At 40.1% G+C, this 26,093-nt stretch overlaps 1 protein-coding gene across 17 annotated transcripts in view; it reads left to right on the plus strand.

Moving 5' to 3' along the window:
- Nucleotides 1-17,836: 17,836 nt before the first annotated feature.
- The window catches only part of ARID1B (AT-rich interaction domain 1B), a 408,038-nt gene continuing 399,781 nt past the window's right edge, over nucleotides 17,837-26,093 (plus strand). For 12 of the 17 annotated variants that reach the window (XM_048844156.2, XM_048844161.2, XM_048844165.2 and 9 more), the window contains exon 1: nucleotides 17,880-20,022. In XM_048844156.2, the coding sequence (XP_048700113.2) occupies nucleotides 18,295-20,022 (1,728 nt within the window). In that variant the 5' untranslated portion in view covers nucleotides 17,880-18,294. Of the gene's footprint in view, nucleotides 20,023-26,093 lie in introns of all 17 variants that reach the window. The other 5 variants (XM_075126831.1, XM_048844170.2, XM_048844171.2 and 2 more) reach the window with 3 other exon arrangements.

The following is a 26,093-nucleotide window of genomic DNA, read 5'->3' on the forward strand; positions in this document are numbered from 1 at the left end:
TACTTAATAAGTATTGTCAAGGAAATCAGCATTAATTAAATAGAGGAAAGAAGAAGTACTCAATTAAGCAGTTAAGATGTAATAATGTTTCCTGCACAATGGATCTGAGCATGATCAAAGAAAAGCAATCATTTGGCCAAAGGATTACTGATACCCAGCCCTCCTAACATGAACTGCTCATAACGTTTTTGGATTCTTATAACTTTTTCAGCGCAGAGCTAGGAAACATGGGGCTGTTGGAGTATTGAGGAATATCAGGTAGGGTAGGAATAATACATGGGATATGGGGATTGGTAGGGTTCAGGGAGGGGAGGAGTGGCTGCGGCAGAGGAATCGGAGGAGTAGAGAGAGAGGGATTTAGGGCAGTGGTGAGAGAAGGAGGTAGGAGTATAAATGGGGATGGGTGGTAAGGAAGGAGATTAAGGGGGTAGGGATGGGGGGCTTGGTCCAGGGAAGGGGATGGAGTTTAGGAGAGTGGGAGGGGAAACATGAGGGGTAGCAGGCAGGATGGGGAGGTAGAAGCCAAACTTGAACAGCTTAATGGGACTAGATCGGGAGGCCCAGATAATCTTCATCCAAGAATATTAAAGGAACTGGCACATGAAATTGCAAGCCCATTAGCAAAAATTTTTAATGAATCTGTAAATTCAGGGGTTGTACCGTATGCCTGGAGAATTGCTAACATAGTTCCTATTTTTAAGAAAGGAAAAAAAAGTGATCCGGGTAACTACAGGCCTGTTAGTTTGAGATCTGTAGTATGCAAGGTCTTGGAAAAAATTTTGAAGGAGAAAGTAGTCAAGGACATTGAGGTCAATGGTAACTGGGACAAAATACAACATGGTTTTACAAAAGGTAGATCGTATCAAACCAACCTGATCTCCTTCTTTGAGAAGGTAACAGATTTTTTAGACAAAGGAAATGCAGTGGATCTAATTTACCTCGATTTCAGTGAGGCATTTGATACAGTTCCACATGGGGAATTATTAGCTAAATTGGAAAAGATGGGGATCAATATGAAAATTGAAAGGTGGATAAGGAACTGGTTAAAGGGGAGACTACAACGGGTCACACAGAAAGGTGAACTGTCAGGCGGAAGGAGGTTACTAGTGGAGTTCCTCAGGGATCTGTTTTGCGACCAATCTTATTTAATCATAGAATCATAGAATATCAGGGTTGGAAGGGACCTCAGGAGGTCATCTAGTCCAACCCCCTGCTCAAAGCAGGACCAATCCCCAATTAAATCATCCCAGCCAGGGCTTTGTCAAGCCTGACCTTAAAAACTTCTAAGGAAGGAGATTCCACCACCTCCCTGGGTAACGCATTCCAGTGTTTCACCACCCTCCTAGTGAAAAAGTTTTTCCTAATATCCAACCTAAACCTCCCCCACTGCAACTTGAGACCATTACTCCTTGTCCTGTCCTCTTCTACCACTGAGAATAGTCTAGAACCATCCTCTCTGGAACCACCTCTCAGGTAGTTGAAAGCAGCTATCAAATCCCCCCTCATTCTTCTCTTCTGCAGACTAAACAATCCCAGTTCCCTCAGCCTCTCCTCATAAGTCATGTGTTCCAGACCCCTAATCATTTTTGTTGCCCTTCGCTGGACTCTCTCCAATTTATCCACATCCTTCTTGTAGTGTGGGGCCCAAAACTGGACACAGTACTCCAGATGAGGCCTCACCAATGTCAGATAGAGGAGAACAATCACGTCCCTCGATTTGCTCGCTATGCCCCTACTTATACATCCCAAAATGCCATTGGCCTTCTTGGCAACAAGGGCACACTGCTGACTCATATCCAGCTTCTTGTCCACTGTCACCCCTAGGTCCTTTTCCGCAGAACTGCTGCCTAGCCATTCGGTCCCTAGTCTGTAGCTGTGCATTGGGTTCTTCCGCACTAAGTGCAGGACTCTGCACTTATCCTTATTGAACCTCATCAGATTTCTTTTGGCCCAATCCTCCAATTTGTCTAGGTCCCTCTGTATCTTATCCCTGCCCTCCAGCGTATCTACCACTCCTCCCAGTTTAATATCATCCGCAAATTTGCTGAGAGTGCAATCCACACCATCCTCCAGATCATTTATGAAGATATTGAACAAAACCGGCCCCAGGACCGACCCCTGGGGCATTCCACTTGACACCAGCTGCCAACTAGACATGGAGTCATTGATCACTACCCATTGAGCCCGACAAGCTAGCCAACTTTCTACCCACCTTATAGTGCATTCATCCAGCCCATACTTCTTTAACTTGCTGACAAGAATACTGTGGGAGACCGTGTCAAAAGCTTTGCTAAAGTCAAGAAACAATACATCCACTGCTTTCCCTTCATCCACAGAACCAGTAATCTCATCATAGAAGGTGATTAGATTAGTCAGGCATGACCTTCCCTTGGTGAATCCATGCTGACTGTTCCTGATCACTTTCCTCTCATGCAAGTGCTTCAGGATTGATTTTTTGAGGACCTGCTCCATGATTTTTCTGGGGACTGAGGTATGGCTGACTGGCCTGTAGTTTCCAGGATCCTCCTTCTTCCCTTTTTTAAAGATTGGCACTACATTAGCCTTTTTCCAGTCATCTGGGACTTCCCCCGTTCACCACGAGTTTTCAAAGATAATGGCCAATGGCTCTGCAATCACAGCCGCCAATTCCTTTAGCACTCTCGGATGCAACTCGTCCGGCCCCATGGACTTGTGCACGTCCAGCTTTTCTAAATAGTCCCTAACCACCTCTTTCTCCACAGAGGGCTGGCCATCTACTCCCCATGTTGTGATGCCCAGCGCAGCAGTCTGGGAGCTGTCCTTGTTAGTGAAGACAGAGGTAAAAAAAGCATCGAGCACATTAGCTTTTTCCACATCCTCTGTCACTAGGTTGCCTCCCTCATTCAGTAAGGGGCCCACACTTTCCTTGGCTTTCTTCTTGTTGCCAACATACCTGAAGAAACCCTTCTTGTTACTCTTGACATCTCTTGCTAGCTGCAGCTCCAGGTGCGATTTGGCCCTCCTGATTTCATTCCTACATGCCCGAGCAATATTTTTATACTCTTCCCTGGTCATATGTCCAACCTTCCACTTCTTGTAAGCTTCTTTTTTATGTTTAAGATCCGCTAGGATTTCACCGTTAAGCCAAGCTGGTCGCCTGCCATATTTACTATTCTTTCGACTCATCGGGATGGTTTGTCCCTGTAACCTCAACAGGGATTCCTTGAAATACAGCCAGCTCTCCTGGACTCCCTTCCCCTTCATGTTAGTCCCCCAGGGGATCCTACCCATCCGTTCCCTGAGGGAGTCGAAGTCTGCTTTCCTGAAGTCCAGGGTCCGTATCCTGCTGCTTACCTTTCTTCCCTGTGTCAGGATCCTGAACTCAACCAACTCATGGTCACTGCCTCCCAGATTCCCGTCCACTTTTGCTTCCCCCACTAATTCTTCCCTGTTTGTGAGCAGCAGGTCAAGAAAAGCTCCCCCCCCAGTTGGCTCGTCTAGCACTTGCACCAGGAAATTGTCCCCTACGCTTTCCAAAAACTTCCTGGATTGTCTATGCACTGCTGTATTGCTCTCCCAGCAGATATCAGGAAAATTAAAGTCACCCATGAGAACCAGGGTGTGCGATCTAGTAGCTTCTGCCAGTTGCCGGAAGAAAGCCTCATCCACCTCATCCCCCTGGTCCGGTGGTCTATAGCAGACTCCCACCACTACATCACTCTTGTTGTTCACACTTCTAAACTTAATCCAGAGACACTCAGGTTTTTCTGCAGTTTCGTACCGGAGCTCTGAGCAGTCATACTGCTCCCTTACATACAGTGCTACTCCCCCACCTTTTCTGCCCTTCCTGTCCTTCCTGAACAGTTTATAACCATCCATGACAGTACTTCAGTCATGTGAGTTATCCCACCAAGTCTCTGTTATTCCAGTCACGTCATAATTCCTTGACATCACCAGGACCTCCAGTTCTCCCTGCTTGTTTCCAAGGCTTTGTGCATTCGTATATAAGCACTTGAGATAACCTGTTGATCGCCCCTCATTCTCAGTATGAGGCAGGAGCCCTCCCCTCACAGACGTTCCTGCCTGTGCTTTCTCCCGGCATCCCGCTTTCCCACTTACCTCAGGGCTTTGGTCTCCTTCCCCTGGTGAACCTAGTTTAAAGCCCTCCTCACTAGGTTAGCCAGCCTGCTCACAAAGATGCTCTTCCCTCTCTTCGTAAGATGGAGCCCGTCTCTGCCCCGCATTCCTCCTTCATGGAACATCATCCCATGGTCAAAGAATCCAAAGCCTTCTCTCCGACACCACCTGCGTAGCCATTCGTTGACTTCCACGATTCGACGGTCCCTGCCCCGGCCTTTTCCTTCCACGGGGAGGATGGATGAGAACACCACTTGCGCCTCAAACTCCTTTATCCTTCTTCCCAGAGCCATGTAGTCCGCAGTGTTCCGCTCAAGGTCATTCTTGGCAGTATCATTGGTGCCCATGTGGAGAAGCAGGAAGGGGTAGCGATCCGAGGGCTTGATGAGTCTCGGCAGTCTCTCCATCACATCGCAAATCTTAGCCCCTGGCAATCTTTTTATTATTGATGTTGGAACAAAAAGCGGGAATGTGCTAATAAAGTCTGCGGATGACACCATGCTGGGAGGTACTGCCAATACAGAGAAAGACAGGGATATCATACAGAAAGATCTGGATGACCTTGTAAATTGGAGTAATAGTAATAGGATGAAATTTAATCATGAAAAGTGCAAGGTCATGCATTTAGGGATTAATAACAAGAATTTTTTTATAAACTGGGGACGCATCACTTGGAAGTAACAAAGGAGGAGAAGGACCTCAGAGTATTGGTTGATCACAGGATGACTACGAGCCGCCAATGTGATATGGCCGTGAAAAAAGCTAATGCGGTCTTGGGATGCATCAGGCGAGACATTTCCAGTAGAGATAAGGAGGTGTTAGTACTGTTATATAAGGCACTGGTGAGACCTCATCTGGAATATTGTGTGCAGTTCTGGTCTGCCATGTTTAAGAAAGATGAATTCAAACTGGAACAGGTACAAAGAAGGGCTACTAGGATAATCCGAGGAATGGAAAACCTGTCTTATGAAAGGAGACTCAAAGAGCTTGGCTTGTTTAGCCTAACCAAAAGAAGGCTGAGAGGAGATATGATTGCTCTCTATAAATATATCAGAGGATAAATACCACAGCGGGAGAAGAATTATTTAAGCTCAGTACCAATGTGGACACAAGAACAAATGGATATAAACTGGCCATCAGGAAGTTTAGACTTGAAATTAGACAAAGGTTTCTAACCATCAGAGAAGTGAAGTTCTGGAACAGCCTTCCAAGGGAAGCAGTGGGGGCAAAAGACATATCTGGCTTCAAGACTAAGCTTGATAAGTTTATGGAAGGGATGATATGATGGGATAGCCTAATTTTGGTAATTAATTGATCTTCAACTATTAGCTGTAGATACGCCCAATGGCCTGTGATGGGATGTTAGATGGGGTGGGATCTGAGTTACTACAGAGAATTCTTTCCTGGGTGTCTGGCTGGTGAGTCTTGCCCACATGCTCAGGGTTTAGTTGATTGCCATATTTGGGATCGGGAAGGAATTTTCCTCCAGGGCAGATTGGCAGAGGCCATGGGGGTTTTCCGCCTTCCTCTTCAGCGTGGGGCACGGGTCACTTGCTGGAGGATTCTCTGAACCTTGAAGTCTTTAAACCACAATTTTAGGACTTCAATAGCTCAGACATAGGTCAGGGGTTTGTTATAGGAGTGGGTGGGTGAGATTCTGTGGCCTACATTGAGGTCTATGACTAGTGGTCATAATGGTCCCTTCTGACCTTAAAGTCTATGATTCTATTAGGGGTCAGGCCCACATTTTTCCCTCCTATTTGAAGCAGTGGCATAGCGAGGAATGGAAATTTGGATGGGCCCTAATTTATGATGGATGAGCAATGCACTCCTTGCACCAACTCAGAGCACCTAACCCAGCCCTACTACAGTAACCCCAGGGCAGACAGCCAGGATCTGCACCACTCCCCTCCCACTGACCACAGCACAACCCCGATACCCATTGCAGGGACATAGGAAGACCCATTCAGAGTCCCCCGACACAGTGGGGAGGCAGTGATTGACATAGACACCCCCACACCATGAATGTCTGTGGTGGAGACAGGAGTGAACCCTGTGGAAAGGGGCATGCTTCCTGTATCTGCTGAGCCCAGGTGGGGGCCAGGGTGTTTTGAGATCCCTTGTGCACTTTTACTGACACAGCTTGCAAAAAGGTACTCATACACCTCTCTTCATATCATACAGTCACAGCTCTGCCAAGCTGCTTCACCTTATTCCTCCACCTTTCCATACATCTACACCTAACACAGTGAATGCAGTTGGAATGCATGCAGATAACTGCTGGTATACAAATCTGTGGAACACACACACGAACAGGGAACTTTCTATTAGTCCTTCCTCATAGCTACTTATTGTAGATTCTTAGAGCTGAAGGTCAGAAGGTTCAATTAGATCATTTAGTCTGGCCTGTAGAGCACAGGCCAAAAAATTTCATCCAGTTACTCCTGTATTGAGCTCAATAACTTTTGGTTGACTAAAGCATCTTCCAGTAAGAACATCCAGTCTTGATTAGAAGACATGAAGAGATGGAAAATCCACCACTTCCCTTGCTAGTTTGTTGACTGTTGCATCACTCTTAGTAAACCATTCCCATTGTTTTTACCAGCTTTGAGAGAGGAAGGAGGAACAGTTAAGGTTGTGCTGTGGGAGTAGTTTATATCTTACCTTTGTATTTCCTGGTTTTCAGAAATTAAAGTTTAGCCACTCTCCACATTCTGGAAGGGCACAAGGCACCAATGGTCAACCTTAACTCTGTGTTAATGAAATTTTGGGACATTTAATATATTTCAATCTTGATAAACTTATTGCAAAATACAGCAGCACAATGACTTATACTTCACATTAAATCCATTTTACTAAAGTTGACAAGAGGGGTGAAAGAAGTAGCCTTAAAAAAGAAGACACAAAGAAAACAAAAACTATTGTGAGGGGAAAAACAAAACAGAAAACCCTTTCTATTCCAGTCCTTAAAGCACTGCTGAGTGGTTCAGTTTAAATACTCTTCCTTTTACAGATGTAATCAGCAAAAGAACACATCGTATATGCAAATATAATACACACATTTCCACAGTACAGCTGAGCAAATTTAAACAGATTTATAAGGTTCCAGGCTTGCCAGACCCATTCCAGGATGAAAAAAGAATTTTCCAGCTTCTGCAAATAACTGTGTGAACACACAGTAACAAGACTGTATTAACATTCAGTTGTCTGTATGTTTATACCTCAATGTCCAAGTGTCCCTATGTACAATAGTCCAGAGTCCTTAACATCAGGAAGCCAGTACTTCTCAATATGATGTTTAACAAGTGATTTTTATTGGGATAATTTAGGACAGGGACTGGAGTACATGTAAAAGTGTTCTTTGCTGAGAGCAGTCTCCAAAATCTGTCTGAGAAATGGCTTGCAATCTTATTCAGTTTCACAGTTGTTTGATGCCATTGATTTATAATTTTATATTGCAATTCTAGCAGGTTAGTTGAAATAGAACATACACATACGAAGGACATTATTGAGTCCAATACCTCCAGCTCAAGAGAATGAGATAGTTCTCTTTCCCATTTAATCATAAATGTTTCTTTAGTGGGCAATAAAGAGAATGCAATGGCTTCATACAATCACCACACAATGTTCTGCAATTCATTGCTAAGGAATAAAATTTGCTCAAATAAATAGGGTTCTCTAATGCAAGTTGACTTAACATTGGATTAAGTAATGGAACTCCTGAACTGGAAGTAAAGAAACAAAGGGAAGTCTAGCATGTTCCATTTCTGTTGTACTTCTGAGACAAACATGTATTTGTTTTTAATGAATAGTTGAGATAAATATTCCAAATCAACTGATCTCCATTCTGTGATTCCAGTCCTCCAAGAGAGCCACAGTAAAATGCACATTGGACCAAATACATGTGAAAAGAAACAGATTACTGTTAACTTGACACATACCTTTCTACAGAGTAAGTGTCACAGCTGTGGGTTGGATATTAGATTCAGTCTGGTCCAAAGAAGCTGTTGAAGGTTTTCCACACCAACCAACCCATCATCCATCTATATTCAAAGTCTATCTGGAACACCTATTCTCCTTAGATAACAGATACACAAGTCTATCATACTGTAAGAGCGATCACCTTACTTGAGAGGTTTATGTAGCAATTTTAATTATAGCTGGCTTCCCATTTCTGCCCAAATAAAGTTCATAATAAATCTATTAACAAGGATAAGCTCCTGAATGGGAACAATAATGGTAAGATTCAAAATAGATATAAAATTTGTCTAGTTAATTCATTTGGATTGGATCAACCTAACTAATCTGTGGTACCTTTCAAATATACTTCTCTCTAGAGCTGTGCAAGTAAGTCAGGGAAATTTCCCTTATGCAACCCTGATTGAATTGGCCTGGTCGATACTGGTCCTCCACTTGTAAGGTAACTCCCTTCTCTTCAAGTGTCAGTATATTTATGCCTGCATCTGTAATTTTCACTCCATGCATCTGAAGAAGTGGGATTTTTACCAACGAAAGAGTATGCCCAAATAAATCTGTTAGTCTTTAAGGTGCAACCGGACTCCTCGTTGTTTTTGTGGATATACAGACTAACACGGCTATCCCTCTGATACATTAAGGTGGTATTTTCAGAAGTGCTCAATATTGGCCTAATTCTGCTAACCATTGAAGTCAGTGGGAGATTGCCTTTCATTTTAATTGGAGCAGAATTAGGTCACCAGTGAGCGGTTTTGAAAATCCCAATCATAAGGGGCCAGATCCTTGAGACCACAAAGAATAAAATGTACATACTGGGTCAGACCGGGGGTCCATCTAGCCCAGTATTCTGTCTTCCAACAGTGGCCAGTGCCAGGTACTTCAGAGGGAATGAACAGAAGAGGGCAATTATTGATTGTTCCATCTTCTGTTGTCCACTCCCAGATTCTGGCAGCAGAGGCTAGGGACACCCAGAGCATGGAGTTGCATTCCTGACCATTTTGGCTAATAGCCATTGGTGGACCTATCCTCCACAAAGTTATCTAATTCTTTTTTGATTTCCATTATAGTTTTGGCCTTCACAACATCCTCTGGCAACAAGTTCTACAAGTTGACTGTGTGTTGTGTAAAGAAATACTTCCTTTAGTTTGTTTTAAACCTGCTGCCTATTATTCATTGGGTGACCTCTGGTTCTTGCGTTATGAAAGAAAGTGAACAAGGAAGTGTTATTTATTCTACACACCAGTCATGATTTTATAGACCTATAGCATATCCCCTCTTAATCGTCTCTTTTCCAAGCTGAAAAGTCCCAGTCTTTTTAATCTCTCCTCTTATGTAAGCTGTTCCATACCCTTAACCATTTTTGTTGCCCTTCTCTGTATCTTTTCCAATTCCAATATACCTTTTTTTGAGGAAAGGGGGAAGGGGGCAACCAGAACTGCATGGAGTATTCAAGCTGTGGGCATACCGTGGATATTTATAGTGGCATTATGATATTTGTCTTCTTATCTACCCCTTCCTACTGCTTCCTAACATTGTTAGCTTTTTGAATCCTGTTGCACATTGAGTATGTTTTCAGAGAACTATCCTCGATGACTCCAAGATCTCTTTCATGAATGGTAACGGCCAATTTAGACCCCATCATTTTGTATGTTTAGTTGGGATTATGTTTTTCATTGTTCATTACTTTGTATTTATCAACAGTGAATTTCATGTGCCATTTTGTGGCCTAGTCACCCAGTTGTATTGTGTGAGATCCCTATGCCCACTAAGCCAGTGGCCAGAAAATGGTGATATAGAACTGTTGGGAGTTTCTTCAAGGGGCAAGTAAAGTGTGCTTCATGGTTGCCCAACACTTTCAGAGTGGTAGAAGACAGTTATAGCTGGATCAAGAATCTGACTAGGTCAGAAAATATGTAAATATTTAATATTGAATAGATCCACTGAAAAGGAGAAATCAAAGCCAGGGCTGTCTTAGTAGATCATGATAAAAAAACAATTGAGACAATCTAAGAATTTGTTTTCTGTTAATCCACAATTTTCCTAAAAGCCATATTAGGAATGGTTGTTTGGAATCAGCAACAAAGCTAAAAACAAAAAAAGCTTCTTGTCAGTTTCCAATTCTTTGATGACTTTGTAGCAGATAGATTTATTAGTTCAGCTCAGTACATTGTTGTTTTTTTTCTTAAATAACTAGGTGATATTCTGGATTAGTAACCTGGTATTTTAAATTTTTATAATCAAATTCATTTTAAGTTTAAATAAGAAAAAAATAACCATTCTAAGGGCCTGATCCTGGGAAACCTTATTCCCATTCAAGTTCTCTCAATTAATTTAACGGGATAACTCATAGGAGTAAAGATTACTCACATAAGTAAAGACTTTCAGGTGCTAAATTAGTAAACTTTGAGGTTTTAAATGTTCATGTTATAAAATTATTCACTTCCACTATTTAAAAAGCTCTTAGAAGTGTTGAAGCAAGGGACCAGTATAATGAAGGATGCTTTTATGGAGAAATGTATTGACCCTCCAAAAAAGATTTGATCATGGCTTTGAGAGGCAGTCATGATGTGACAGAGGGGATGAACAGCAGTTGGTTGAAGCATTCTGTTTGCAGAGGACAGAGACGGACAGAATGCCTCCTTGGAGAGTACAGTATTAACTGATAACTACAGCACCCTTTAGGAACACATTGTTCTCTAGTGCCAGCTTCCATCTACTGGTAGCACAGGGGACAGAGCCATGACTATGCTTTCTCCATCAGGTGTGTGGATTGTCTTCAGACACATTAAGCTCTGCCCCCTCTTCTCATATACTTAGAGAATGCACACACCAGCATTTTGACTGCCTCCTACATAAGTGCACAAGGGAGAGAAAAAATCAATCTAGATTTCCCATCTCACATACTTGCAGAAGAGCTGCCACAACCTAGCCATTTAGAGAACCCAGCTACTCTATAAGAGTAGGAAGGATTGTCCAGTGGTTAGGGTTCTAGACTGGGATTTGGGTTCAGTTCCTTGCTCCATCACAGACTTCCTGTGTTAGCTTGGGCATGTCTGTCTGTACCTCAGTTCCCTATGTGTACAATGGGGTATAAGACAACTTCTTACAGAAGGGTTGTGAGAATAAATACATAAAGACTGTGGTGCTCAGATACTACACTAATGTGGGCCATATAAGTACCTACCATAAATAGAACAGGGTATCTGAGGCAGCACCATAATTGTGACTCCCACAGATATTCAAGAGTGTGAATACTTCTAAAGATAGCGAGAGCAAAAAAATCTCTAATTTGTGAAAGTTTTTTTTCTTTATTTTAGATTTAAATCCAGAGATTCATGGCTTTAGATGTGCATATGCTACACCCAGAAGAAATTTCGTAGTGAAGGTGTGAAGGTCACAATAATATCCTCCATGAAACAGCAGGTCATAACCATCATGTAGAGTAGGGTTGCTTATGTTATTTTGAAATATTAAATCTGATGACAGATTACCGTACCAGTTTAATTAAGAATGAAAACTATGTCTTTGACCTGGAAATCTCTGGTGATCCAACAAGTTTATGATAGAAGGGGAAAATGTTTATTCTCTTACTAAGGGCCTGATCCAATGACCATTGAAGTCAATCAGAGTCTTTCAATTGTCTCTAGTGAGCTTAGGATCAGGCCTTAAACCTGCAGGGGTGAACAGTTGTGTTCTGTTTGCTCTACAGTTACAGATTCTAAGATTTGCTTTTCTTTTTCTTGGGTGAACGTAGTTTAGTTATCACACATACTGACAATTTTTAATTCAAAATTGGATTTTTTTCTAAAAGATAGGCTCTAAGAATTAATTTGGGGAGGTTTTATTGCCTGTGTTATACAGGAGGTCAGACAAAATGATCAAAATGGTCCCTTTGGGTTTTGTAATCTATGAACCCATGTTCAAATTGGGTAAGTAAATGTTGCTATATGAACTTTAACTTTTTATTTCCTTATTTTTGTCTTTAAATTCACAATCTTAAGTTTGCATTTAGATATCTTTTGGAATTCACATGTTTATATGCTTGAATCTTACCTGGCTTTAACTTCTTCCCATTTTGGTTAATTACCCTCTTTACCTTGGTGTGGCTGATGAGATGGGAATGCTGCACATCTCTATCAATTCACTCTCTTACCTCAGGGAGTAAGGACATGCTTAAGTTCCATTCCTAAAAAGGGATGCTTTTCTGAATCTGAACCTTACTCTCTAACCTAAGTATAAAGTTCTTTAAATCTTAAAAACATTAACACAAAGTATGATCCTGACAAGATACACCCACCTTTTGCTCCCTTTCTGATGTAACATGTGGTATAATGTTTATACCCAATTTGTTACCATCATTCAAAGTATAGACTTGTTTAAAAGATTTTTTTAAAATGTTAAAAACTAAAAATACTGGGGTGAAATCTTGCCTGCCAACTTTCAGCCTGGAGTGAATCCTTACATTCATATTGTAAACTCCAGGAAAAAATAAAGAAAATTCAAGTGTGAATGCACCAACAGTTACAGTATCAAAAACCCTGGAATAGACAGGATAGCTGCAAATGGTAATAAAATCTTCAACAACAACAACAACAACTAAAATCTATAATCACATATAGGGAAAATAAGAAAACAATCAACATAAGAATATTTTTTGTAAAGATAATCCATGGCATTAGCACTATTTTTGGGAGGGGAGGTGGCGGCCTAACTCTGCCACCCTTCATCACACTGAGTAATACCTTACTCTGCAAATTAGTCCCATTTTAATTAAATCTCCTCTCCCACCCCCACCCCCACCAACATCCCTATGATGTTCTGTCTACATGGGGGAGGAAATTGACCAAAATAGTTTTTCTGGAAAATGTAGCCATTCTGGAATAACTCCCCCATATGGAGAGTATTCTTGAATAAAATCCACTGTTATTCTGGAACATTTTTTTTCTCAACAGGTATGCTGCTCAATTTCCCTGTTTAGATGAGGCCTTAATTTTATTACTGATGAACATTTTAACTCAACACCAATTTAAAAACGAAACTTCTGAAATGGTTTTACTTATGTTATTACAAGTAACACACGAGTTTTCTGTAATTTAAAGGAATTAGTGAAAACAATTTTTAATATTTTTTTTTTAGTTTCTCTGTGAATTTGACAGTGCTCTGTGTATAGTCAGTTTCACTGTTTTCCCCTGTATATCAGCCAGGCCCTGATCCTACTATTGACTCCATGTGAGTGGACCCCTAAAGCTGCATGAAGGAAATTGCAGTCTTTTCCCCTTTTTGTTTGTTTGGATCTCACATAGCAACAAGGGGAGAAAGGAAATTTTAAGTACAGGAAAATAGGAAACAACAAATGACAAGAGGATTTGGGGGCTGATATAGTACCTGAAACTACTTTCCACTTTAAAAAAAAACAAAACACTGATTAAATTAACATGACCATGACTTACCGTTCTTTTGAAGACAGGATGTATGGCCTTCTCTTACACTCCCAAGAAATACAATGCTGTTCCCAAACAATGGCACAGGAAACAGAATTCTTGGGGTGTTCTCTCAAGTGTTCATAGATTTCAGAATGAGTGAAGTTGGCAGCCAGCTATACCCACTATTATTGCAAAGTGTAAGATTGTTTTTTTTTTAATTGCTCATGCTGTTCCACCAAAGTACAGAGCCTCAAAAACTGTTCATTATAAAGGCCTCAGTTCAGCAAAGCATTTAACCAGGCTCTTAACTTTAAACAAGTGAATAATCTTGGTGATTTCAATGGGATTATTCACATGTGTAGAATTAAACACGTGTTTAAATGTTTTACTGAACTGGGCTCTAAATCTTGTAGGAAAACAATTGTTCATGTAAAATTTCCCTAATGAAATAATGAATGATTTTCTTGAAATGAAGACAGTAATGTTTTGAAGTCCTTTTGGTTACAGACAGCCAGAATAAATTGATTAAACTGCCCAGTATTAGTGGCATCTGAAGAGTGGATTTTAATCAAATGGCAGAATGTGTCACTCTCACACATGAGGCTACAAGCTTTTGGTAAACACTGTATACTTTAAAACGTATTAAGATTAGATAGGATGAAATTATTATACTTTACAAGAACAGGTTATTGCATATTGGCTGTTACTCAATTTTAGTTGTTCATGCATTCTATTAATTACTAATATATAAAATAAATATAGGTAATACAAATTAATGATCTCTCATTGCATTTGCTCTGTGATTTTCAACAGAACCCCACCTTGAGCGTCACATAAAGCTAAATTCAAAGCACTGTGCTAGTTGTGTACTTGTGTGTGTGTGTTTTAACTCATAATTTTTTCTTTTAGGGTCTGATCTATGTCTTACTGAAATCAGTGGAAAGGCTTGCATTTATTTCAGTGTGATTTGGGTAGGGTCTTTAACTAATGAAAGAAGTAAGTGATAATTTAATAAGTCTGAATTTTTAAACCTTGGTTGTTTATGGTTTCCCCCCCTTAAATCACTGCAAATCTAAAATAACTAGAATACAGAAAAATACAGTGAATTTGTGAGCTGTGTTACCTAGACGTGTAGTGGAATTAACTAGAAAACCAAATTGTTAAATCCAAACAGGGACTTTATGTAAAATAATTTTGCAGAGTACAGTGGTTAGCTGGATCAGATACAAAAAAGTCTTGAACCTCCAGTTGGGCCATAGAGTCTTAACCCTTACTAAAAAAAAAAATAGAACCCCAAAACAGAATGGTTTTTTTCCCTACCTTCTCTAACGGTAATAAGACCTCAGCACTGTCAAAATATTGGTTTATATGCTATATATCTGTTTACTGTTACCATTTATAACATTAAAAAGCCACTGTTCTGACCAAACAAAAAGGTGGCTGCCTCAGTGCTGTGAAATGTGTATGGCTTTCATACTGGACCAGCTATACAGAGATGTCTTGGGAATCTGTGTAGATGTTATAGTTAGTGTAATAAACAGTAAATTTAGAAAATTAGATTGTTAATCCTGGAAATGGATCCCAAATACAGGAGTATTAAATTTATCAGAAAAATCAACATCCATCATGTTACAGAGCAATAGTTTATGAAAGAGAAACAGTGTTAAATTAATATAGATTTATACAAAATAATTCAATTGAAATATGAAGTTGAAATCATGCCTTTGTAGTATTAAACATTAGATTTCATAATTTTGTAACAGACACTATACATGACAATTACAGCTCTTTACGTTATATGCATATATATTTATAATTTGTACAACAGAGAGAGCTTTTGGAAAGGATAATTTGAATTTAACATAGACTGCCACTCATCATCTGAGCAAAGATGGTACGAGGTATTTCAACATTATTTGCGATCTAAGAAACAAAACTGAACCATAGTTGCTTTGTGTTGTGCTTCACTTGCACAGACTGCAGTGCCTTCTGTCTGCTTTTGGGTGTGGCATCTGCCATTGGGGAGGAAAAACTGGCATGTGTTGCCTTTTATAGCAGACTGATTTCATTGTGTTGAGGACCTCTATTTTACAGCCTTAATTCCAATCTTGTAGCTGAGTTGCTAAAACAAATGTAATGAAAAAGACTGAGTAGTATAAACTTTTCATTTTTTGAGGTTCATCATTTTCCCCAGGAAAATATTTTAAAAATACATCTGCATTAAACTTCATAGCTTATTTTTCTGTTCAGAACTAGTTAAGTAAGTCAGAAAGTATTGAAATCCTCAAGTGAGCTACCGTCAATACATCTTATCAGATTTGTGTGTGTGTGTATATATATATATATCTGCTTGAATATAAATGCCTAAAAGCATAAATGTGTAATTGATTTTATATTTTATTTTAGAATACACATATAAATAAATATGCACAAGTAGACATCTATATTTATATTTGCATATGAAAGCCTTAAAAAAATAATCCTATGTGGTTTAATGTGTATAATTAGTATGTGTTTGAATATAGAAAAGAAGAAAATCTAGGAGAAAATGTCAAAAAGGCTCACTAACAAAGATGTAGTATTCTCTTGGCAAAAGCTGATGAATGATTTGGCATGAATTCATCTTATAGTTCTGTTACTCTCTCTTCTACAAAGATGATATACCCTCTTTCTAGCAGTTTGCATAGAACTGCAATTTGTTGTTGTTACAGACTGTAATGACCCTTGGGTACGCACCTGATTCCCCCCACTAGAATTACTCACTGATTTTTTTCTACTCTATTGGTTTCTATTAACTATATAGCATTTTTGCACTTGCACAGTCCAAAAATAGAAAAAGAAAAAAAGGAAGAGTGAGAAAGAATTGAAATAGAAGTAATATCAACATGTAGCTGAAGAATTTTGAGACTTTTACAAACTAGATTCATACTGGAAAATCCTAATGTTTTCTTACTTAGCTATGCAGAAAAAATCAGTGGATAGTGGGCTCACATTGTTCATACATTTATCAACATTCTGTCATGAAGAGTCTGTTCTTTAATGTTTTCACAATGGAAATACAAAAAAAAAATCTTCCTACTCATTATTACATCATTCATGATATGCTATGTTTTATGTTCTGTCATTATTAACAAGTCTTCTATTTAGTGAGCTGAAAATCTGAAAATGCTGCTATTTAACAGATTTTAATAAAATATTAATTTCCATCTATTTTAGATTCCTGTTAAATTGCCTAAATATCATTAATATCTTGCTTGTGTCCATGAAAGAATATTTTATCTTCCAACTGCTTTTATGAGCTGAATGTTATGTTTGACGGTTACATTTGCACTGACCAAGTTCTCAGTTGTATTAAGACAATTATTTAAAAAAAATCAACTACCAATATCTGCTGAAATCCGCTATATAAACGTAAGTCATTAGGAGTAAAAGTTGCTTTTATCATATATTGTATTTTATATTACTACATTTTCATGAGTGTTTTGGATATACTAGAAAATAATGTTGTTTGGGGACACAATTATAGGACTGAAAATATTTCATTTTCCTTGGGAGCCCTCTTGATCTGCATATAAATACATAGAACATGTTCCAAACAGCTCCATATGTAATGCTTACATTAAAAGCTTCATTAGCACAAATGATCATTAGAATTTTGAGACAGCTGGACACTACAGACTATTGCAAAAATGCCATTACTGCAGAATTTTATGTTAAATTTTTCAAAATATTCCACTTACATCTTTTTTAAAAGTATTTTTATTTTTCCATAAAACAATTTGGAGGCAGAACATTTTAGTGTCATAAAATTAGAAAGGTTTTGACTGTTGCATACTGACTTCAGGAAGAGAGTTTAGATTTTGAAAGTTTGACCAATTTATCTTTTAGTCCAATAAAATCTATTACCAATTTTTTCTTTTCTTTCTATGGGTGTCTACAGCCCTCACTCCAAAAATACATATGCAAAAAGCCAAATTCATCCCTGATGTAACACCTTTTACTTCAGTTGAATTACACCAGGGCTGAATTTGATCCGGTGATGCTTAGTTAGCCTTTTTGGTTAAGATCATTTGTCACATCAGCTTAATATTCCATTGTCTATGGAAGACTAGATTTGCAAGGGAGTGACTGAAGGGTTGTCTCCATCTCTAACCACTACGATTCTTGAGGGGCAAAAAATACGAAAGGGGAGAGTGCATCCTTTTGCATTAGGAGAAGCAGCTGCCCCGGTTCGGGGCTGTTGAAGGTTGTAATGTGCGTCTCTCTCTGACTCCCTCAGTGTGCCACCGCTAAAGCTGAGCAGGAGGAGGAGGGGAAAATCCAGTCCGGGTTTTCCAAGTGTACAGGAGTAATCAGAGAGAAGTGGATAATAGTTGTTAGAGCTCGCTCTCTCTCTCATGCCATGCTGGGCCAGATAGGCTCAGTCAGACGTGTATTTTACCCATATCCGGGTTAGAGAGGAAAAGAAAAAAAAGTTTCATTTAAACCTGAACAAAAAACTTTCAACATGAAATCACACAACAGGAACAGGCACAGACCGTAAGGCATTCTTACCATTTCTAATCTCAATCACGGACTTGGGGAGGGGAATTTTTATATTTTTTGTGTGTGTAGAATGATCAGGAGGGGTTGCTGTTTATTCAAATAAGTTTATCCCCCCCGTTTCTCTTTTTGCCCCTCTCCCTTTCTGTGCCCCTCCCCCCCGTTTCGCTTTTATTTTATTTTATTTTATTTTTGAGGGTGGGTGTTGGATTTTTTCTTTCGGACTGGCAATGTTGCAATGATCATGGCCGCGCAAGTAGCAGCGGCTCCAGCGGGTGCGAAGAACAACAAGGGCAAAACCCCGAGTTTGCCGGGCAACTTGAGCCAGGATCTCAGCTCGGGGGGAGCAGCAGCCGCCGCAGCCGCTGGGGGACCTGGACCGGGCTCCATGCTGGGGGTCGGAGATGGGACCAACAGCAGCAGCCTGAATAATGTAGATCACCATCTCCTGCACCACCATAATGAACTGAACATGGCCAATAATGCAACTTCTGCTGCTGCCACCGGTAATAATAACAACAACGCTAACACCAGCAGTAGCTGCAGCTCCTCTTCGGAGTCGGCTCTGAAAGAAGGTGGAAGCTCATCGGGGTTACCGTCTTCTTCTTCTTCTTCCTCCTCCTCCTCCAACCCGGGCTCGGCCATGGAGACGGGGCTGCTCCCCAACCACAAACTGAAAAACGTTGGAGGCGATCACCCTGCTGCACCTCCCCACCACCACCATGCCCACCACCCTCATCACCATGCCCACCACCACCATGCCCACCACCAGCACCACCACCACCATGCACTACAGCAGCAACTAAATCAATTCCAGCAGCAGCAGCCGCCGCCTCAGCACCATCCGATGCAGAATAACAACAGCCTCGGCGGCGGCGGCGGCAACAACAACAACGGCGGTGGCGGCGCTGCTCAGCCCAGTGCAGACATGGAGCAGCAGCAACATGGAGGAAAAGACAGTGTTTTGGGAAATCAGGCCGAGCCCCCGCCGCCGCCGCAGCAGCAGCAAATGCTGAATAAAGGGGGCGAGGAGGAAGAGCTGCCCAGCAAAATGGGAGAGCAGATCGGCGGCCGCTACGATCACCCCAGCTTGGGACCTTTGGGCGGGCAGCAGCAGCAGCCCCAAAGCGCTGGGAGCGGCAGCGGCAATAGTAGCCTCGGCGGCGGGAGCGGGGGAGGCGGCGGCGGCGGCCCCTCCGCGGTGGGTGTCTCGGAGTTTAACAGCTATTACGGCAACCCTGCTCCTGCCAGCAGCGCTACAGCGAGCCGAGCCGGGCCTTGCTTTGATCAACATGGCGGACAACAAAGCCCCGGGATGGGGCTGATGCACCCCACGGCGGCCCCCAACAGCATGGACCCCCTGCAGAACTCCCACGAGGGTTACCCCAACAGCCAGTACAACCACTACCCTGGCTACGGCCGGGCCGGCGGCGCCGCAGCGGGCGGAGCAGGAGCGGCGGCGGCGGCGGTAGCAGCCGCGGCTGCAGCAGGAGCTGGAGGAGGCGGCTATGGGGGCTCGTCTTCTGGCTACGGGGTGCTGAGCTCCCCCCGGCAGCAGGGCAGCAGCATGATGATGGGCCCAGGTGGAGGGGCCAGCCTTGGCAAGGCTGCTGCGACTTCTGGGGCTGGAGGCTTTCAGAGATTTTCCGGGCAGAACCAGCACCCGTCCGGGGCCACCCCTACCTTGAACCAGCTGCTCACTTCCCCCAGCCCCATGATGAGGAGCTATGGCAGCAGCTACCCTGATTACAGCAACCCCAGTGCCCCACCACAGCAGCAGCCACAACCCCAGGCAGCGGCGGCAGCCCCAGGAAGCCAGCAGGCAGCAGCGGGCATGGGCATGGGCATGGGCAAAGACATGGGCTCCCAGTATGGATCTGCAAACCCAGCCTGGGCAGCAGCACAACAAAGAGCTCATCCAGCTATGAGCCCTGGAAGCACTGGTCAGACCATCAGCAGAACCCAGGTAACCACCAGAAACCCCCCTCCCCTTATATAGTTTAACTGTGTGTCTGGAGCCTAGTTTCTCTCCAATTTACTTTTTCCCCCTGGGCCATCTGAACTACTTGCTGCCTCCATAATAGGGTTTGGTAAGGCGCAGTGTCCGACTGATTAGATTGGAGGTTTCCGACAGACGGTTTCACTGTACAAAATTACACTATTCGGTTACACAATTGAACAGCATAAAGTTTTCCTCCAGTTTGAAATAGAGATTTGGAGATACAAGGCCCCGAGGAAAAGCAGTTTGGGGTGAGGATAGCTGCTTTTTTAGCTACACTGTCAGATTCTGGAAAATAACGTTGACTGCCCTCTGTTAGAATGTTTATAGGCAGAGCAGATAACTTTAATACCCTTTTAGCAAAGTAGTTTTATTGCCGATGAAGATATTGTGGTGAAATCCAGCAAAAATGCAGTCAGGTTGCTTTTGCTATTTGAAGTGTGAGGGCCATAATCATGAACATTCATTTAATAGGCATGGAGGTGCCTTAGATATCTCATTCTTGCATATTTGCCCCAGACATCCAGATGAGAATGAGATGTAAATAAGGGTTGTGTTTAAAGTGAATATGATACACACATATTATTATTCGCATTTTGAAATAATTCATACTTTGATGAAGAGACTGGAAGAGTCCTTTATTTAAATAAACAGATCCAGATATTGAGAGCTCTGCTTGTTTTGACTAATGTACACGTCCCTGATAAATTAAATCCAATAAATTACAAATCGATATCAGATCATGGTTGGATTATGTTTATGCAGATAGCTTGTTTGCCATCATCAAAGTTATAGGGGTTGGTTAGGAAATGGTCTGAACTCCACATTTCTTGCTAGCGGTCTGAGCCTAAACAGTGACTTGATCTCCTTTGCAAGGTTTGGAATTTGAATTGTGGAGGTAAACTGGCTGTAATAGTCTCCAGACAGCTGCCTCTGAGTTGACATCTAATCTGCCATCTGATTGGCTCCTCTCTCACCATTGGGCATTTAGCACTGCTGATGTAAATAGAAGTGCTGAGCAGTACAGTCACAAAAATTCTTGCCACAAATAATAACTGAGCAGTATCGCTCGCAGATGCAAAAGTTAAACATTGTTAGAAGAAGCTGAAACAATGAGCAACCATATTTATACAGTGGAGGGTTCATGTGCCTCAACAAAAATTATGCTTGTGAACAGTATAGTGAAAAACCAGTGGCATCTTATTTATTTTTTTAATTCGGTTGTTAGGTGATGGTTTTTCTGGGTGTTGATTTTAGATTTAATATGCCTTCATTTTTATAGCAAATCAGACTTGCAGACAAAAATATAATAGCATGGCTTGGATGAGGATTCAGTAATTTCAAGTGGTATTTATTTGAATCTTTATGCCTCTTACTAAACATATTTTAATGTAAAAATGTGCTAGTTACGAAAGGAAACTAGATATTTTCGTGATTTAATCTTAATTTAAAGATCATCCTATGTTCTCAGTTTATTTTGGTGTCTAACATTTACAGCGGTTATAGCCCTGTGTTTGTAGGTTGGGTTTTTTATTTATTTGTGGCACCCTATATATGAACATATAGAGCATATTATAAAAAGGGAGAAGAAGCCATTCAAACTATCAGTGATTTTTATATCACTGTTATGAATCCAGATACTTTAAAAAAATCTGTTTTACATTTGAATTGTTGGGGGGGGAAAGATATATCAGGAAAAATATTTAATTATTTTTGTATACAAATACATAATGAGCTTATGCTTGAATTCTCCATAGGAAAATAAACTGTTTAAAAATGAGTGATAATGCTTTCAAGTTTTGTGGGGTTCCTTCTCCCTCCACAAGATTTTGTTTTTAATAACTGTAAAGTCTTTTAATAGGTTTTAAGAATTAGGACTAATAGAAATTAGTACAGGTGTATGCTTTTAGCGACACTAATCTGTTGTTATATTTTACTGTAAAAGAAATTTTAAAATGAGCATGTCCTAGAGCAGATATTGGTTTTTGTAGTGAATGATGGACTGACCTTAATAATGTGAACCTTGGACAGAATGAAAATGTTTGTCTTTTGTCTACAGACCATTACTGCAGTGTTTTACTTCCTATTTTGTTTTTTTCCTTGCTATTTCAGATGGGGAAATAAGAATTTCATGAATGTTATTTTTTTCCCTTTTTTAATTTGGACTGGTAAAAGGGTCATAAGGAACCATAAAATAATGAAGCTTCATATGCATAACCTTTCACAGTTAATTAAACATGATTTGCATTGTCAGCTTGCTTTTAAACATAGGTAGTTTAAAATTTACAGCTTTAAAAGCTAGGAGAAAATGTATTATGACAGATGTTGGCACATGTTACTTCTGAGTGTGGTATTTTTTTTTTTTTATGGCAGGAATTGTACAAGATTTTTTTTTTATTGTATTTGAGACTAAACTAATTATGTCTTCAGTATGACCCTTGTTAATACTTTTTTATATTTATGGGTCTATGTCTTGTTCCACAGTTCCACAGTGTTTGTTTCATTTTGGTGTTATATGATTTACATATAAGACATAGTGTACCAAGGTACTGTCCTTTGATATTTCCTATAATGTTTGTAATAAAGAGAAGTCATTCATCAGTAATATTTTTGTTCCTTTTTAATTACAGTTTTACTGTTTGTATCATCTGGCCTGATATTAAAGAAAATTTGCTGGTTTGATTTTTTTTTTAAAGGAAAATAATTATACTGAGTAGAAAATAATTATTTTAGTTGCTGGTACAGATATTTCTTTGTATATATCTTTCATTCTTTTGGTACCTTATTTCAGTGGGTTTAGAAATTGTACATTTTTTTTAATAAGTGAGAAATAGAACCTTTCTTGGAGTATTTGAATGTAGTGTTTCTTTGATTTTTTTTTAAATACTCTGCTGCATATATGTGTACACTACTAATATGTGTGAGTGTCAGTATGCTAATGATGATTTGACTCTAAACATACATAAACTATTGCTCTGTGAACAATGGGCTACAATACCTGAAGCGGCATGATGAGGACATTATTGCCTATAGGAAGGTACTTTTCTTGGTGTCCAGGGCAATAGATTCCCACTATGAGCTGAAATGTCCGCCTGTCTAACCTATTAAATCATTTAAGGAAATTTTGCTTCTGCTTCATTTAATCTGCTTGCCTGAAACAGAGATGAGATATGCAGCTTGAAGAGCAGGCCTCTCATTGCAGAAGAAGGGAAGAAGCACAAATATTAAAAGCTACTGGATACTGTTAATGCAAAATTAATTGGTTATGAATAATAAGTTCTATGGTATCACAGTTAAGGGCGAGTGATGAAATCTTATAAGCCATTTGTTTAATTATTGACCAGTTTATTGACAGTATAACTCAAATTTGTAGTTATATGACCCTATTTATTCTATATTTTGAGTTTCATTCCGGGGTGTGTGTGTGTGTGTGAGAGAGAGGAGAGACACACACACACAAGTTCTGCACTCGCTTTCTCTCTGTGTGTCTATATAAAAATGTGTGTGTGTTTGGAGAGAGAGAGAGAGAACTTGGCCTTTTCAGTATTATCTGGGTTGCACTTAATATTTACCAAGTTGTTAGGAAAAAATCAATTCAGTGGAACAGCTGATTTGTTTGTTTGAAAATTAATAGTTTCTCTTTCTATGGGAATTATTTTTCCCATAAACTCAGAATGGGCCTGAGTCTGCAGCTCTTCTTATGCCAGTTGCATTGCCTTTAAAGGGGAGTGTTGTCTGAGTAAGAACTGCAGGATTGGCTCCTTTGTCTGGGGGCTGCTAGACAACTGTGAGTATGGTGCATAGATTCTCAGTACATTAATGGGAGAATAGACTTCCTTTCTGCCTGTCTGTTTATTCGCAAACAGTTTGCTGTTATACATTCTCTACCTAGAAATAGCAGAGAGCAGTAGTGTGAATTAGTAGCATCTTTTTGTACTGTGATTATATATTTGACACTTAGTAGTTTGGTGTTCGCTTATTGGTTTCTGTAGTGGTCATTACGCTTGCAAATTGAAGAACAAGACTCTGTGTATGAGGTATGATAAATAAAAGTGGTGCATACCTTTATACTATATTACCTCAGCCTTCACATTAGACTTGTACAACTGAATAGTCAATTAATGTGTTTCTGGCATTTTGATCCAAGTCTGTGGGAAGGAAAGCTAATATGTTTATACTGTTGATGTATTTTTATTCCTGGATGCATATATAATTAATTTTTTTGAGATTGCCAACTGGACTGATTGTTGATGGTCAAACATAGGTTACCTGACATTCTCATTTGAAATACGTTTTTAAAAAAGTAAGTTAAAACTAGATTAGTTCTGATGACTAAAATAAGTTTGAATGATAATTGAAAGTTCTATTTTTCTTTCTTTTGCTATTGTACCTGCAGAGCATATAAAATCAAGTATGGGTATCCTGAAATTCTCACCAGTAATATTTTAAGTGACGGTATTTTATTTATACTTCAGTCCACATAACTGTCCTCAGCGTGTTAGGACATGGGTACAGTCTTGCATTTCAATATCTTTTTAAAATGTGCCATTTATCAGGAGGCTTTAAAGATTCTCTGTGGATATGTAAAGCAGTGTTACTACACTCACTGTGCATGCATGCTCAAGGCTTGAGGATTTCAGCTCCCAGTAGTATTTAGATGTGGTAAGCTAACTTGCCAGAATATATTTCAGCATTGTGGTTTTTACAATATTAAGATTTGGGGGGAGGGATAATTTACATAGTACTAAATAATTTTTTGGTAGGATTGGGTGAGGCTGTAAATGAATTAAAACTTAAATTGCCAATGTACCTTGGTGGTTTTCAAATTTATTTTGAAAACTGATCTAAAATAAAGTGGGTATCAAGCTTCAGTGTGGTGTGTCTTCATAGACATTATTCAGGCAATAGGAAAAGAAAATGACTTCATGTCTGTATAGTCATCTTGAATTCTAAATAATGCATGTACATCAGTTATCTGTCTTGCACTGTTTTATGATTATGCCCTTACTGATGTCTGTGCAAAACCTTAGCAAAACCTGAGGGCAAAATCTGAGGAAATTTGGGTTGAACAGGTGTATCCTGAGGGCTTAGTTTGGACTATAGAACTTCCATTCTGATGATGTAAAAAGCTGAAAGAATCCTGAATATCTTTCATAGTTCACGGTGAGTTTATGGTAAATAAATTGTAAGCTGAACAAACTTGATACAGAAATCAGTGAGAGATAGTGTACATGGTTCCCCATAATGCCATCTTGCAAGTTACTTTTTAGAGTAAAATCACACTTTTAATTGATGCTACATGTGCTCTAACTTGGAGTTTGATGAAAAGCCTGACACACACAGCTTTATGTCCCAGACAATATATGTATTTTCAAAGGGAGGGTTTTATTTAATGAGGATATACAAGAAAATCTTGAAGCACCTAACTACATCCACAGCCATCTCATTTTTTTAGGATGAGATGCAGATGAGTTTTCCTTTTTTTTCCCCCCCGTCTACCTTCAACTCTAGCTTTAGAGGTGCCAGCTTTTTGTATATCCCAATCACAGTTATTATATCGTCTTTAAGCAGCCTCCTTCACATGGGAGCGTCACTTATCTTAGGAACACAGCACCTTAGGCACCTTTCCGTCCAACAAACTTCGTATCTTCTGTTTAAAGATCCTTGGTCATCTGCAGATGTTTAGAAAAGTGTGAACCCATCTTGCACCGAGTCATTGTCCAGGAGACAGTGTACAAGGCTTTTACCTTTACATCTTCATTAAAATTCTTGTGAAATCTTTGTTTGGCATCTTTGTGCTCTGGAAATGCCAGCTATTTTATCCAATAGCAAACCCAGAGATAATAGCAGCAGTGAAGCTACTACTAAGTTTCTGTACAGAAAATCTAATCTGTGATATGAATTTAGTTCTTGGTTCCCCAAATATTCGAGAGGACCTGTATTCAGTGCAGAGTTATCAGCATTTGGTGTACCCTTCATGTAGCATCTTGCACTTAAAGCATAGTGGTTTTGGCAGCAGCTGTTAGTTAATGAAGATT

The sequence above is a fragment of the Caretta caretta genome, chromosome 3, assembly GCF_965140235.1.
Source record: "Caretta caretta isolate rCarCar2 chromosome 3, rCarCar1.hap1, whole genome shotgun sequence".
NCBI lineage: Eukaryota > Metazoa > Chordata > Testudines > Cheloniidae > Caretta > Caretta caretta.